At 47.5% G+C, this 16,011-nt stretch overlaps 1 protein-coding gene across 3 annotated transcripts in view; it reads right to left on the bottom strand.

Annotated features, from left to right (window-relative positions):
* The window catches only part of LOC115501834 (SAP30 binding protein), a 36,595-nt gene that overhangs the window by 16,980 nt on the left and 3,604 nt on the right, over positions 1 to 16,011 (bottom strand). For 2 of the 3 annotated variants that reach the window (XM_030297039.1, XM_030297040.1), the window contains exon 3: positions 15,190 to 15,237. The exons of the other annotated variant lie outside the window; for it this stretch is intronic. In XM_030297039.1, coding sequence (XP_030152899.1) covers positions 15,190 to 15,237 — 48 coding nt within the window. The remainder of the gene's footprint in view (positions 1 to 15,189; positions 15,238 to 16,011) is intronic. 3 annotated transcript variants of the gene reach the window in all.

Here is a 16,011-nt window from a genome sequence, read left to right as displayed (position 1 = left end):
CTACCAGACATGCCTCAGATACCAGGAATTCAGTACAAAATGAACCAACCACCCATGCTAGTTACCCTGGCAGCCAGCCAAGAAAACCATTTGATGAAGCACTTAAGACAGAGCCAAGGAGAGAGATGGAAGGTCCACATTATTAAACTGCCAGCCGTTCAAGACAGCAGTTTTAAAAAATTGGCTATAGGTTCTCACTGTGCCCTTAAGGAGGCAGGAAGGAACAGTTAGGATATAAGTAAAAAGCAACAAGAAACCACTGTTCCTTTTCTTGCCCCAAAGCGGTATTTTGGAACGCACAGGGGGTGCCTGTCTTGACTTGTATGAATCCAACCCTCTGGCCTCCAGGTGGATATTCCCAGTTGGTTTAAGTCATGAACTCAGCCAGATCTATGCACCAGACTGTAGTCTGAGTCAGCTGGGAGGCATGGAACCCACAGCCCAGAGACCTGGACAGACCTGTATATAGGAGAGCTTGGCCCCCAGACTCAGCAGGCCGAGAGGTTTCCCCCCAGTTCACTAGGCAGGCAAAAACAAAGCATCTCACCTAGCAGCTCCTGGGAAAAAAGGCCAGGTAAACACTTCAACGCTCCAGTTCAAGTCCAATTAAGACAAAAAGAAAAATGAAACAAAACGCACAGCTTCTGAAGAAGCCAAGTGAGACCACGGGAAAGGCACGAAAGGAGGGCTGAGCTGGTCAAAGAAACAAATGCTGAGGCAAGGCCTCACCTCCCGACTGTCCACACCCATCCAGCCTCCCCAGGCTTCACCTGAGCCTAAAGCCTCACTAGGGCGCAGGACATGAAGTGGCCTTGACCGGCCAGGGATGGCCCCGAAGAACAATGATCTGAAACTGCCAATTTTGGTTCCTTAATCAATTATGTCTGAGACCTGTAAGAACACAGCAGCCACAACAGGGGCCTCGTTCTCAGGGACTGTAGAGTCTGGAATGTGGTTCCCCTGCAGAGAATACAAAAAAGTCCAGCCATCCAGAAACTATGACTGGAGCAGAGGAAGGAAGTAGAAACAATATGGCTCCATGACACGGGATAAGCTGCCATTTGAGCTGGGAGGATTTGCTCAGCAGAGAAGTACCAGATCCTGGTAGAGAGAATGGAGGTTTATTTACAGCCAACAACACTTCGTCAATCCTTCCCGAGCCAGCCCCACAAAGCACGCTCAAAGGTCCAGCGTCCAACTGGAGACAAAGCAATGCGGCCTCCAGCAGCTGGATTCTGCCAAATCTAAATGTTGCTTTTTTTGCCCCAGCTTTGGAAGCATCAGGCACAGAGGAAGTACTCTGAACAGAGGGCAGAGGGCAGTCTCTCCGTGCTGCTGGGGGAAGAACGCTACGGACTACATTTTCTGATAGATGATGTAATCCTACATCTTAAAAGCAGGTGGCAGCTGGGGAGACAGATTAATAAAACAACGCCTTCTAAATCTTCTCTCCTCTCACACCTGGCACTTCCCAAGTAGTTATTAAGTCTTAGTGAGATCTCACTTAAAAATGACTCCTCACTGGGGCGCCTGGGTGGTTCAGTCAGTTAAGTCTGACTCTTGATTTCGGGTTAGGTCGTGGTTCACGAGTTCGAGCCCCGTGTCAGGCTCTGCACTGAGAGTGCAGAGCCTGCTTGGGAACCTCTCTCCTTCCTTCTCTTTCTCTGCCTCTCTCTGTCTCAGAATAAATAAAACTTAAAAAAAAAAAAAAAAAGTTTCCTTACTGTGGCCTGAGGCCCTGGGAGACTCCCAACAGGCCCTTTCAGCCTCCTCCTCCTCCTAGCACAGAGCCGGAGCAGGGCCCAGGTAAAGGCCCTCCCTGGAACACCTCCTCCCCACTGTTGCTGAAAGTAAGCCCTATTCAGACCTCAGTCCTCGGCTCAAGGAAGCCTTTATCTGCCCCACCCGCACCGGGCCAATGAGGACCTTGCTCTATTCTGGGCTCTTACTCACTGTCTTAGTTATCACTGTGTCCCTAGCACCTGCAGGTTAATGCCCTGCCCACAACAGGTGCTCAAACACTGATGAAACGTGCGTGTGCGCGCGTGCGCACACACACACACAATGTACAAAGACATACTCTCCTTTCTAAGTGGCCAGTGGTCCATTTTTCAGCCCAGGTTACGTGTTCCACAGCCACCTTCAGCTGCAGCGCTGTCCCCCTAGACTCCAGTGAGGCCCCCAGTCAGCTCCAACGTGCAACTTGATGTCAGAAAGGGAGGCAGCAGGACAGGAACTAAGAAGGGGCCAGACGTGTGATACAAGGCTAATGACAGGCAGAAGGAAGAAGGTGGTGGGGGCATCAATACTGAATTAAAAAACCCTTAAACCTAGCTTGTCGCTCCCAATCCTGAAACAAAAGACAGAATTACTGTAGAGTTAGTCTGTTTATTTGTTCCACAAATAATCGACTGAGCCTTTATTACGTATCGGGCCAAACACTGGGGATACGATGTGAACACAACCCGATCTTGGGGAGAAATCCTGGGTGTTCCGCTAAGTACTTCAACGAAACATCACTTCACTGTCACCACAGCCCCATGAAGTGTGAGTGACAACGCTGCGGCTTCAGATATGACTAGTGGGCCCAGGAAGCCCCCCTGACGGCATCAAACTGACACACGCGTGGGAGTCAGCTCAGGTGCCGAGAAAGCAGCAACGCTGGAACTTTTGTCAAAACACCTCCAAGCTGCAGGAAAAAAAGTTACTGTGGTTTGACAGACAAGGGTGGGGCGTGCTGAGGGCTGTCAGTAATCCCCAGGCTCAGCAGAAGTCACCGAGCCCCACGCTGCAAGGAGATAGCCCTCCATGGCACGGATGCCCAGCGTCCGTGCCCTGTTTTACCCCCCACCCCACACAGGGGAGCCTTCGAGAAAGCCGGTCGCCAGCACGTTTCCTTTAGGTGTATCCTGTTGGCCAGGACTGGGTCACTGACACGGCACACTGCCTACCTGGGGATGGAGACACTCAATTTATCAGAAAAATGGGCGCAAGTTGGTGGGGTCACTTTGGGTCCAACAGACTCACCTTCACCCCCAGCTCACCGATGGGAAAGACTCAGTTCCCCCAAGCAGAGGTTTCTACAGGAAAGGGTGAAAGAGGCACCCGCTCAGACAAATGAAGCCAGCCCTAGAACTGGCCTCGTAGACTGAAGAAAAGAGGGAACGGTTTCTTCTGAAACATCGAGCTCAACAAAGCCGACACTGCTGTGTGGTGCGACGCTCTGCCACGTGGAACCAACCAGACTTCGATGTCAACGCAAGGCTCTGGCCAGCAGCCATCTCCAAAGGGGAGCCTTTGTTATCTGACTATCCCAAGTGTGATCTCACATTTGAGTCAAGACGTGAAGATTCTGGGTTTGTTGAAAGTTGCAGAAGATGTTCAGAGAGGGCCATTCCATTCCTCTCTTAACACCTAGGGTGTCTGGGTAGGCTTGTGCTTAGGTACAGAGGTCACCTCACATCAAGACTTTGAATTAAGCCTTCAGTGGTGGGCCAGGGTGCACTTTTTTCTGAAAGGTTTTCCACAAAAACAGTGTCTCTGTGCTTCAGGTTGTTATCTGGGGGCAGGGGTGGGAAGACTTGGAGCCAGCCAAGACAAAGGGAAACAGCTTTGTGAGGCTGGGGACAGAAAAGTGAAGTCTTCAACGTTTATTTATTTTTTGGGACAGAGAGAGACAGAGCATGAACGGGGGAGGGGCAGAGAGAGAGGGAGACACAGAATCGGAAACAGGCTCCAGGCTCTGAGCCATCAGCCCAGAGCCTGACGCGGGGCTCGAACTCCCGGACCGCGAGATCGTGACCTGGCTGAAGTCGGACGCTCAACCGACTGCGCCACCCAGGCGCCCCGAAAAGTGAAGTCTTTGTGACACATAACACGGCCACCAAATCACAACGGCACTATCCTGCTTGAGAGGTCAGCCACCAAACTGAGGTGTGAGATTAAGATATAAGGCAAAAGTTACTGAGATATCAGAAAGCCAGGAGATTAGAAATGCAAACTGGTCTCCATCCACACACTGGCAGGAACAGGAATGAACCATCTACGGGGCTAAAAGGAAAGCCAGTATCTTTCAGGCACTGCTTAGAAAAAAATGTACCTACGTCCAAAGTTAGGAATGCAAATGAGCAAAATTCTACTGAACACTGAACCCAGAAATTGCACAGCAGTATTTCAGGAGACAAGGATCAGAACACAGAAGGAAGGTGGGAAGTGCTGGATCGCGAAGGGCGGGCAGCTTGCTTTCTGCATCAGAGAATTTTTCAAAAAGATAAATCTTGACTAGGGAAGGAGGCACCCAGCCACACCTTGGTTAGTAATCCATGGCATGTGGGCCCGAAGGGGAGAACGATGTTGGGGCTTGCATGGCCGAAGGCGGGCCGACTGGGCATGCGCAGGCCCCGGCTGCAGAACCACAAGGAGCGGGGTGAGGCTGCTGGGAGTCTGATCCTCAGGTGACTAGGAGCGAGTGCAGTCAAGAGGGCCCTGCTGGCAGTTCGGTGGAGCCGAGAGGGGAGGGCAGAGGGAGACTAATGGCCGTTCCCCTCTGCCGGAGATCACTTGCAGCGATTCCCTTTCTACCAGGCCTTCTTTGGAAGGCAGCTCGACATAGGACCTAGCCTGGAATTCTTTCAGTCTGGACAACAAAAGAGCTACTTCCATAGCGTGCACCCTCCTCCTCTCCCAACCTCAGTCGTGTCTGCTTCTTGTATCAGGTCACCACTTAGAACCACAGACCCCGGCTGGGAGCGTGTACTGGGGGGTGTTCTCCTCAGCATGGAAATTCTGTTGTCTCCCACCTGTGCAAGGGCGACCCTAGCCTGATTAAAGAAGGCCATTTGGCCATTCATCGGGATGAGAACGAGGAAACGTGAAATGTTAAGAAGGCTTGAGCATTCTCAGCAGTTCAAAGGTCACATTACAACTTCCAGCAAGAAGAGTGGATGGCTCCCAATCCAGCAATGGTCAAGGGCCATTTCCTTCTCTGGTCCTGGGTGAGTCATGCTGTAACTTTTTTTTCTAATCAGCACTCAAAAGCATTATGGGGTACATATGGGAGGCAGCACACGGGAGAAGGTAGGATAACAAAACCAAGATGGAGGGACCAAGTACACATTCTCGCTCACACACCCTAAACAACAGAACTCACTAAAAACTAACATACGTTATCCAAATCTCTCAGTAACCTCACGAGGCAGATGTTATTATTCCCATCTTACAGATGACTAAACCGAGGCAAAGCACAACAAAGCAGCTTCTTGCCCAGGAAGTGGCAATGCTGGGACCCAAACCCAAGCCTGTCTGACTCTAAAGCCTAGTCATAACTGCTTCCCAACTTCTGATCTCCTTCTCGACTAAGAGGCGGCAGATAATGACAGTTTCTAGGAAGCCTCTGGTTCAACCACCGGGGAAGCCAACATCAAAGACCAAGAAGGAAAAATACCTCTTCAGGGATGACTCTGTAGCAGGTCACAGGGCAAACGAAGTGTTAAGCTCTCAACTTAAGGGGAAGACAGCCAGAAGTTATTACCTTTTAACTATAACGATCAGGGCCGACAGCTCCAGAGGCCCTACTGCTCCGGTGAGTAATGTCTGAGTTGATCTGAATGGAACAACTGGTCCTGAAAACTTAATCATACAACCAAGTGGGTGCCACCACCCTTGTCCTTAGCCTAGGGACTTCCTGGGTGCTGACAGAAGGAATGTTACCAAATCCTGACTACCACTAAGCCCTCATCCTGTACTGGGTGAACAATCGTGATGACTGTAATGGGAACTCATTATTCCTTCTGACCCACGTAAAGAGCACGGCATGTATTCCATCCACCAGAGTCTAACTGGAAAGAAACCGCTTACATGGTATTTTATTCGATAGTAGCTACAAATACTTTTATTGCTACTGTAATGTACTAAGTCTGGTTTTATTCTATCTAGCTCCACGGGAATTGATGTGAAAAAGTGTGCTGATGGGGTGCCTGGGTGGCTCAGTCAGTTGAATGTCCAACTTTTGATATTGGATCAGGTTGTGATCTCAGTCGTGAAATCAAGCCCTACGTCAGGCTCCGTGTGGGGCCTGCTTGGGATCCTCTCTGCTCCTCCCCTGCTCGTGCTCTCTCAAAATAAATAAGTAAACATAAAAAAAAAAAAAAAGTGTAGGGGTGCCTGGGTGGCTCAGTCGGTTAAGCTACCGACTTTGGCTCAGATCATGATCTCGTGGTTCTTGAGTTCGAGCCCTGCATCGGGCTCTGTGCTAACAGCTCAGAGAATGGAGCCTGCTTCGGATTCTCTCTCTGCCCCTCACCCACTCACACTCTGTCTCTCTCTTGCTCTCCCTCTCAGAAGTAAATAAACTTAAAAAAAAAAAAAAAGAGTGTTTTAATGACTGGTTTCACTTCTAGAAAAAAAGTTGGTGGATCGCAACCTTTCCTTACTATTCCCGTTTAAAGGTATTTAGAAAATTACAAAAAAACAAAAACTTTTTTCTTGTAGCAGTTTCACTGAGATATAACTCACATCCCACACAATTTTTAAGTGGTTAGCTTTTTTAAAAAAGGTTTTTTAAAAAAATATTTATTTTTGAGAGAGAAAGCATGCGCACATGAGCAGGGGAGGGGCAGAGAGAGGGAGACAGAAGATCTGAAGCTAGCTCCACGCTGTGAGCGCATAGCCCCATGGGGGCTCAAACTTACAAACTGACTGTGAGATCATGACCTGAGCTAAAGTCAAGAGTCGGCAGCTTAACTGACTGAGCCATCTAGGTGACCCTTTAAGTGTTTAGTTGTTGTTTTTTTTTAATTTTCAAAGTATGTATGTATGTATGTATGTATTTATTTGGGAGAGACAGAGACAGCACAAGTAGGGGAGAGGCAGAGACAGAGAGGAAGAGAGAATCTCAAGCAAGCTCCAAGCTGTCAGCACAGAGCCTGACATAGGGCTCGAACCCATGGAACCATGAGATCATGACCTGAGCTGAACTGTGAGTTGGACGCTCAACCACCTGAGCCACGCAGGCACCCCTAAGTGTTTAGCTTTTAATTTTTCAGTTATGTCCTGCTATTATAATTGCTCAGACTGTAACAACACAGAAAACATTTAATATTCAGATAGAAACATATGTACGCTATCATACGGACAAACAAAAAGATGGAAGAAGGAAAATGGGACACCTGTTAGAGGACTGTGGAATTAGATGATATTTTTTTCAAAATTTTCAATTCTTGCTATTATAATAATTTGACAATAAAATCAAAACAAACCCCTGATAAGGTAACCACCAGAAAAACAGTACCATGCAATTCTTTCCAAGTCAAAGAACTCTAAGAAAAAGCCCAAGTTTATGCTCTAACAGATAACCTTCGGTGTACCATCCTGAAAAATAATTCTCAGTGGACCATTCCACAAGTGTGGGTTCTCCCAGAGCTCACCCAGCAAAGGCGCACGATGACCCACGCGTGAAGGCTACAAAGGGACTCGTGGATCGTTTACCACACCATACAACCTGCCCCTCTGGGTGTCCTTCATGATGAACAGAACCCTATGCTGCTTGCTTATGAAAAGCCTGAGCATCTCCCTCTCTGATTTCAAAGTCCCGGAGGTAGAGTGAACACGCTCAAAGCCCAAATGGGAAAACGTGTGCTGCGGCAGTCCTGAAGAAGCTGGCATGTGTTCCAGAGCCTCTTTCCTTACATGGTTGATACAGAGAATCGAGGGTTTCAACTGGAAGTGCTGCCCACGTGCAACTGCCGGCAGGCTCCTGAAAGTTCTCCGAAAAAAATCAGTGGTCTGTAATGAATTCGTCGGAAACAAACTCCCTGGGCAGTTTTCAGTCAGCAGGCGTAGCATTCTGAAACTTGCAAAGATCAGTAACAATGTTGGGTAGGGGGAGAGGCTGGAGAAGAGAAGCAGCGGGAGATTACGGAGTCATTTCTACCCCAAAGCAGATCCTTCCTCTAGACTGCAAGCCAATTAATAACACTTGGCGACTGAGACACTTGACCTTCTTAAAGGAATTCAAGTGTGTTATGTACAGTCACCAAAGGTGAGACCTACTTACTTGGCCGAGCCAAGGTCTCTGGGGAGGGTAAGTGAGGACTCATCAAGTCCCTCTGCTCTGGAACTCAGAGACGATCTACCAACACAGTCCCTAAACTGCCATCAGGGCACCCCCAGGGAGCTACAGCAAATTCACAAAGGTGCACACAACATGAAATTTCAAGGAAAACACAGCATTACTCAACATCTATCAGATACCACACAAATTCATGTGTATTTTTTCAAGTGGCTATCAAATTCTGAGGATTGTCGTGTTGATTCTTTAGAGCTAATTGTTAGGTATTTCTTTTGGCCTATGAGTTCGTTCGTTCTTTTTTTTTTTTTTTTAAGATTTATTTATAAGTAATCTCTACACCCAACATGGGGCTTGAACTCATAAACCGGAGATCAAGAATCACACGCTCCACTGACTGAGCCAGAGGGGCACCCCTGGCCTAGGAGTTCTGTGAAAAATTCCTGAGACGCCAAGGGTGCTACGAACTGAGAAAATGTGGCAACTTCTGACATACAAGATGAGGACATCTGACCCGACTCAGTTTTGCCAAAAAGGCCAAGGAGTGCCAACAACTGCATTTTAGATTGTGAAAAACACGGCCTTATGCATCCTTTCTTGTAGCTATCACATCACCTGGTAAAGCGGGCGAGGGCAGCCGAAGCTATGTGCCTGTGGTCTCACAGCTGGAGGGAAGCCAAGCCTGTGCTCGACCCAGGTCTTCTGGGTCCAAGTCCACTAGCCTGGCTCGAAGGTGTGAACTCACATTTCTGCACTAATTTCGGGGTCCAAGAATCTTAAAAATGTTTTGTCTTAACTAGGATTATGCATGCACATCTTTTAAAAAATGCCGGAACCATTTCTCCCCCACCCGATGCCACCTTCTTGACCCAGAGAGGCTATTTTGTTTTGACAGATGTTTGCTCTTTGGGCCAAGAGGATTCCTTCCCTGGGTCAAAGCTGGGACTGCAACACCTCAGGGAGGCCGGCATTCCCACCCCACATAGCGAAGCCAGCCCTCCCAGTTAGCTGGCAACGGGCCGCTCCAGCTTTCCCGTGCCAGGTCATCAATGCCCGTGTTTGTTTTCAAAGGAAGGGTGTGTCAGAGACAGTAAGCCAGTGGAAATACCTTCATCCACAGGAACTGTGGGAGTGGGGAAAAAAATAAACAAGGGAAAACGTTCCAGGGCAACCGAGGTAGAACACAGACAAAGGAGAGTGGGAAAAGGAAGCCCATATGCCAAGGGCAAACAGATGGAGGAAACACTTAAGCCACCTGGCACCCCTGTCCCTGCATTAAAGAGCTGAACAGAGGTCTGCCACTTCCGCTCTGACTTTTTCTAGGACAGCAGTGCCACCTTCTGTTGAGTAGTCAGATCTGAGTCGGGCTGAGTCGGGTTGCTTACTGAGGAGGTAAGACCAGAAAATTGAAGTTAGAGGAAAAGACATGACGGAACAGAAGTGTCAAAGCATTCTGCCTCCCGTGGAATGCTCAGCCACATTCTTTTCTCTAGTTAAGGGCAAACTCAGCCACCCAGAGCTCAATCCCTCCTCCTCAGGTGGAGGGATCAGGACCAAAGGCTCTCTCTAGAGGTGGGTCTGGAGTTATCATTTCTTTTCTTCTTTAAGTAGGCTTTACACCCAGCACAGAGCCCAACACGGGGCTTGAACTCATGAGCCTGAGATCAAGACCTGAGCTGAGATCAAGAGCTGGATGCTTACCTGAGACTGAGCCACCCAGGCACCCCGGGAGTTATCACTTCTTACTCAACTTATCACTTCTTACTCAACCCCCCAAAAATTTGTCTTGAAAAAGGTCCAGAAACAGGGAGCTCACTACCTTAAAAAGCAGCTCAGCCCACGTTTGGTCAGAGATGACAAAAAGTTCTTCGTTATGTGAAGACAAACGCGGTCCCTGTAATTCTTCTGTATGTTTCTTCAAGTTCAGCACGTGGCTTCCACCTCCCCTCCCTCTAGCAGACCTCCAAACAACAGATAACACTGCAGGCTCCTCCCTGGTTGCCTCTCCCAGCTCCTAAACCTTTCATGTGATGTGGTTTCCAGTCCCCTCACCTTCATGATTGCTCTCCTCTGAGTGCATTCCAGTTTCCAAATGTGGAATTCGATATTCCCACACAAGCCCAATGACAGGGTGACCAGCCTGGGAAGCAAGCATAGGTCACTGCAACGAACGCTCCTGAACATGGACATGCCGACACTATTAAGCTAATTACCAACTCAGGTTTACTCAGTTAACTCACGTAAAATGAATGAGGCAGATTTTCTCTGCCCCTCCCTCACACTCTCTCTCTCTCAAAAATAAATGTTAAAAAAAAAAAAAAAAAAAGCCTATTTCCCAGGTGGCAAACTCTGAGGTTAAGGGACTTCTCCAAGGACAGCTGGAATTCAGATTCAGGTCTATGACTCCAGAACCTTAACTTCCACCCCACAGGGGCTGTCTTGTCTTACTCTGGATATGCTACCCCCCTCACGGCAGCTCAAGGTCCCGCAGGGCTGACAGCTCACTGGACACTTACAGAGCAGTGGAAATAGTCACCAAACAACTACTTAGTATGACTGACCCAAGATTCTGGCTTCTGAAGAAGAGTGGTTCTCAAAGTTGATCTGTGGACCCCTGGAGGTCTGTAAGGTCAAAACTACTTTCCTAGTACTAAGACATCACTTGCCTTTTTCACTGTTCTACACTGGCAGGAGCAATGAGGGGCAACTGCTGGCCTTTTAGAACAAATCAAGGCAGCTGCACTGAGTTTTGGCCGTAGGGACACTCGCAGTTACCAAAAAAGCCAATTTCACTTAAAAATATCGTTGGTGCTGGGGTGCCTGGGTGGCTTAGTCGGTTAAGCCTCTGACTTCGGCTCAGGTCATGACCTCACGGTTCCTGAGTTCAAGCCCCACATCGGGCTCCGTGCTGTCAGGGCAGAGCCCGCCTCGGATTCTCTGTCCCCTCTCTCTCTGCCCCTTCCCTGCTGGTTCTCTCCCTCTCTCTCAAAATAAATACAGTTTAAAAATATATATATATACATATAGCCTTGGGGAAGCAGTAAAAATGATGCGCCTTATTAAGTCTTGACCTTTGAGTACAAATTTAATTATTATTATTTTTTTGCATTTTGTGTGATGACATGAGAGGTCACATAAACACCTCTGCTGCTCACTGAGGTCCAATGGTTACCTCAAGGAAAAGCACTTAAGTGAGGGAGTTACAAGCTGATCTAGTTGCTTTCTTCACGGAATGCCATTTTTACTTGAAAGAATGACGGTGCTTAGTCAGATTTGAGTAACTGGCAGACGGTTCCTAAAAAAATGAAGCAATTCAAGATCTCAAGTAAAAACTAGCATCTTAGAAAATGTATACATCCCCACTGGGAGCAGACAGCTTTCCAATACTTAATGGCTTGTCTGATGAGATAGGTAATGTCATTAACAAATATAAGTTTTTGGATATTATAAGACAAAATGCATCACTGGAGATCTCAGTGAACCAACATTTTCCATGTCACCAGTGCCGGAGGATGCAATACCAGTGTGGCTAAAAGAGCCACTGAGAGTGCAAGGCAGACCCGTGGAGGTTAATGAAGCAGAGTACAGAAAGTTCACTGAGAAGGGTTCACATCCTACAGTGCAGCTAATTTTTAGGAAACCACTGCCTGTTGAATTCTGATCTAGTATCAAAGAAGAAGATTCACAATCACCTAAAGGGCTATTAAGATACTTGTCCTCTTTCTAATGCCCTGTGTGTGAAGCCAGATTTTCTTCAACTACTTCAACCAAAACAACGCACTACAATAGACTGAATGCAGAAGCACTTGAGAGAACCTAGCTGGCTGTCCGTTAAACTGGATGTTAGACCTTTAGGAGACCCAATGCCTGTCTTTGTGTTTTCAGTTTCAGTTTCTTTGGTTTCAGCAATATTTTTTGTTAAAATGTGACTTATATTAACATGTAATGGATTTAATTATTTTAAAATAATAAATATCTGGGGCACCTGGGTGGCTCAGTTAAGTGTCCGACTTGGTTTTGGCTCAAGTCATGATCTCACAATTTGTGAGTTCGAGCCCCACATCCGGCTCTGTGCTGACAGTGTGGAACCTGCTTGGGATTCTCTTTCTTCCTCTCTGTCCCTTCCCTGCTCACTCTATGTCTCTCAAAATAAATAAGTAAACCTTAAAAAAATATTTAAGGGGCGCCTGGATGGCTCATTCGGTTAAGTGTCCCACTTCGGCTCAGGTCATGATCTCACGGTCCGTGAGTTCGAGCCCCGCGTCAGGCTCTGGGCTGACAGCTCGGAGCCTGGATGCTGCTTCGGATTCTGTGTCTGCCTGTCTCTCTGCCCCTGCCTCACTCACGCCCTGTCTCTGTCTCTCTCAAAAATAAACATTAAAAAAAATATTTAAAAATTTTCTCAATTAAAAAAAATTTAATGTTATTTAATCTCTCAAAAATAAACATTACAAATACTTAAAAATTTTCTCAAGTTAAAAGAAAAATGTTATTTTTGAGAGAGAGAGAGAGAAGACAGAGCACGAGTGAGGCAGGGGCAGAAACAGGGGCAGACACAGAATCCAAAGCACCATCCAGGCTCCAAGCTGTTGTCACAGAGCCTGATGCGGGGCTCAAACCCAGGGACCGCGAGATCATGACCTGAGCCGAAGTTGGACGCTTAACCGAATGAGCCACCCAGGCATCCCAAATGTTTCTCAATTTTAAACGAAGTGATACTCTTTGGGATCCTCAGCTTTTAATTGTGTAAAGGCACCAAAATGTTTTGAGAACTGCTGTAGTAAAAAATCAAAAGCAGATTTTAAAAAGCCAAGGCAGTTGGGGTGCCTGGTGGCTCAGTCGGTTAAGCGTCTGAATCTTGATTTCAGCTCAGGTTATGACCTCACAGTTCATAGTTAAGGCCTTGTTGGGCTCTGCACTGAGAGTGCAGAATCTGCTTGGGATTCTCTCTCTCCTTCTCCCTTTGCCCCCGGCCCCCCTCGCTTGCACTCTCTCTCTCAAAATAAATAAAAAAGAAAAAAGAAAAAAAAAAGGCCAAGGCAGGAAGGAGTGCCATCTGGTGGAAAAGACAGTTATGACATCAATCCATTCACAACCAAAATAAATGACACCCCTAATCCATCCTGGTGACATATTCTTATTGTTAGAAATTTCACATACCGAAGGCAAAAATACTCAAAATTCAAGACGTGGAAGATAAAAATATTGTTAAAAGCCAATTAAATGCGCCAGAAAAGATCCGGAGTAGAGGGAGGGTTGGGAGGCATTTGAGGTCTAGGCCACTACCTCAAGATAGTCTGATGCCAGTTCAGGGCAAGAGAGGAAGCCAACGCCAGGACTAAGGCATGGGAGCACAGAAGATTCATGCTGGGGACTGTTTCTAGTCCTTGGAGATGTCACTAACACTCATGATTTTTGGACTTGAGGATCTCTGAGCGGGAGAGCTCTGTCTGACCCCTTCCACACTCAGCCTCCAAAAGAACTATGTCAAGTTACTGTGAGAGTAGGTTCTGTCCTGTTCTCCAAGGGCTCCCTAAGAACAAAAACTGTCTCAGAAAGCTTTTCATTCTACAACAGACTAAAAGTTCAAATGACTGAATGAAATACAGTAAAGCACATCAGTCAAGGGGTTAAGTATAAACGTGTCTTTCCAACCTTCATGTGGTTCCAAGAAAGACTGAGCAGAAGACATATCAACAAACTTCCCAATTCTGTCCACCTCACCCCCAGCCCGCCAGGGGGTTCCGCCAGTGTTCTTCCTCATTCCCAGGGGATTTGCTGTTTTTTCCAGAAGGGCTGACAGTAAAGTACCTGCACCTTTCTCTCCAGCCAACTTCCCCAGGAGGCCTTTGAGCCTTTTGCCTCCGTTCCCTCCACACTGAAGCCCCAGCACTTGGCAGCTCCTCGGGTTCACTTCACGCATGGGCTCTAAGGCACACACACTCCCGACTACTAAGACAGAAGATTCTTGCTACTACTGGCCATTTCCTTCTGCGAGCCCAAGCAGAGGTATGGCCACCTGTGATCCAGGCCACACGTCCACCCTCCTGCTCGTAGTGCTTGCGTGAGTTAAGCCTGGGTTCCTTACTTGGCACAGAAAGGAGTGACATTTGCTGTGCCTAGGGCTCAATATTCTCTTCTTTCTGCATGCTGATGCCCAAACTTCCTTTCCTGGTGAAATGTGTTATCTGCATCATCCACAACTTTTCACGGGTTTTATTCCAATGGTCGCCACAGTTCTATCCAAACACAGAACCTGTTCAAATTTGAACTGTATTTTTGGACATACTACCATTTTGATTACAATTTGGGACCATTTTCTAGAGTTTCACTACGTTGCCTTGAAGGCTTCAGTTGGTTTCAAAGCAGTTTTTAATCACAAAAGTCGGCCCATATTTCCCAGGCCTAGAGTGATGGAATTAAGACTTCCTCTTTGAAAGAGAAATGTTTCCTAAAGACCGTGTTCTTAACAAGCACAGTTATACTGATGCCCAGTGCATAGCACAGTAAGCCTACTTGCAGGGGACGGGGAATGAGATCTTAGCCATCATCACAATAGGTCAGGGAGCATGACAGGAAATGTCTTTAATTACTCTGAGCTGCTACTGGGAAGGAACTATCAGAAGGATACACCCGAAAGACCATTCTGTTTACCCACGAGTGGATGGGTACCAGCCGGAGGAAGTAAGAGTTAGGTGCAGCTTCTCCAACAGCTGGGGAGACCTCACTTTGACCTAGATGACTAAAGAGTACAAATGGCAGCCCTTAGGGCTTCCTGATTCTAGAAATATTCCCACGTCTAACCCACCTGCAGGGACAGTGACCCCACCAAGCTCACCTGGCTGTAGAGCACAGGCAGGTGGCTACACTCAGCCAGGCCTCTCCCCTTTCTAGTCTGGAGATAAGGCACTATCTGTGCTTCTGGAAATCCAAACTGCCTCAGGACTTCCTCATTCCATGGTGACCTCCAGGCTTCTTTAGAAAGCTAGTTTCATCCCAGAATATTTACACGTGGTTGCAGGGTGTGTTAGTGGGGCCAATCTTGACCAGACACAGGAACTGAGACATAATGTTACAATGCCTTGTTCGCATCCAGCCACCCCACCACAGCCAACACCAAATACCTTTGGGTCATCAGCCTCAGGTTTTTCAGTCTCTGAATCGTCATCTTCCTACAAGACAAAGAATTTAGAGGATTAAGCTTAAAGGAGTGGGCCTGAGGGTTCTCACATGCATAACTAGGGGCTGGAGTAACTTACCCAGCCTGGGCCATCCCACCAAGAACCCCTCCCCTGCCCTATGACCCAGAACTAGATAGAGAAAGAGAAGGGGAGGAGATGTTCCGGGGATGGGGAGGGAGGACATTAGCAGCTCAAAGTCGTTACTCCAGCAGTGTCACAGTCTACAGCGATGAAAATGCCCGAGATTAAAAATCACATATATAAAAATGGAAAAAGGCGGTCATGTTTCAGAAAAGAAGACCAGGCCCCACAGGATAAAAAGGGCACAGTGTTTTCAATGAAGTATCAATTATTTAAAACCAGGAACGTGAACCTTTCTTCTTTCTTTGACTTTCACACACACAAATACATTGGACTCAGATCTACCGTGACATTGTTCACGGTCGGAGTGCCATGACCCACGTATAACTACACCCTGGCACTCCAGCCCAGGAACATTCACAGCTACATGAACAGCAGGAAGACAGGCATCAAATGACCAGGGCAAGTGACCCAGGGAAGGACTAAAGAGAAACAGCCAGCCTTTCCTGGGTCTCAGCTGAGCAGACCCTGCCTCCATCCAGGCTCTCACAGAACTGCCACTGACCCGTTCTCCCCAGTCTTGCTCCTGATCCAAACAGCTTGCCTGACACAAAGCACCATGTGAACAAGGCATTCTCCAAAGCGTGCACTGGCCTCACACAAGCTAGCCCACCATTCCACTGA

This window comes from Lynx canadensis, chromosome E1 (assembly GCF_007474595.2).
Source record: "Lynx canadensis isolate LIC74 chromosome E1, mLynCan4.pri.v2, whole genome shotgun sequence".
Taxonomy (NCBI): domain Eukaryota; kingdom Metazoa; phylum Chordata; class Mammalia; order Carnivora; family Felidae; genus Lynx; species Lynx canadensis.
Note: the sequence above shows the minus strand (reverse complement) of the source record. Positions and strands in the feature narration are given on the sequence as shown.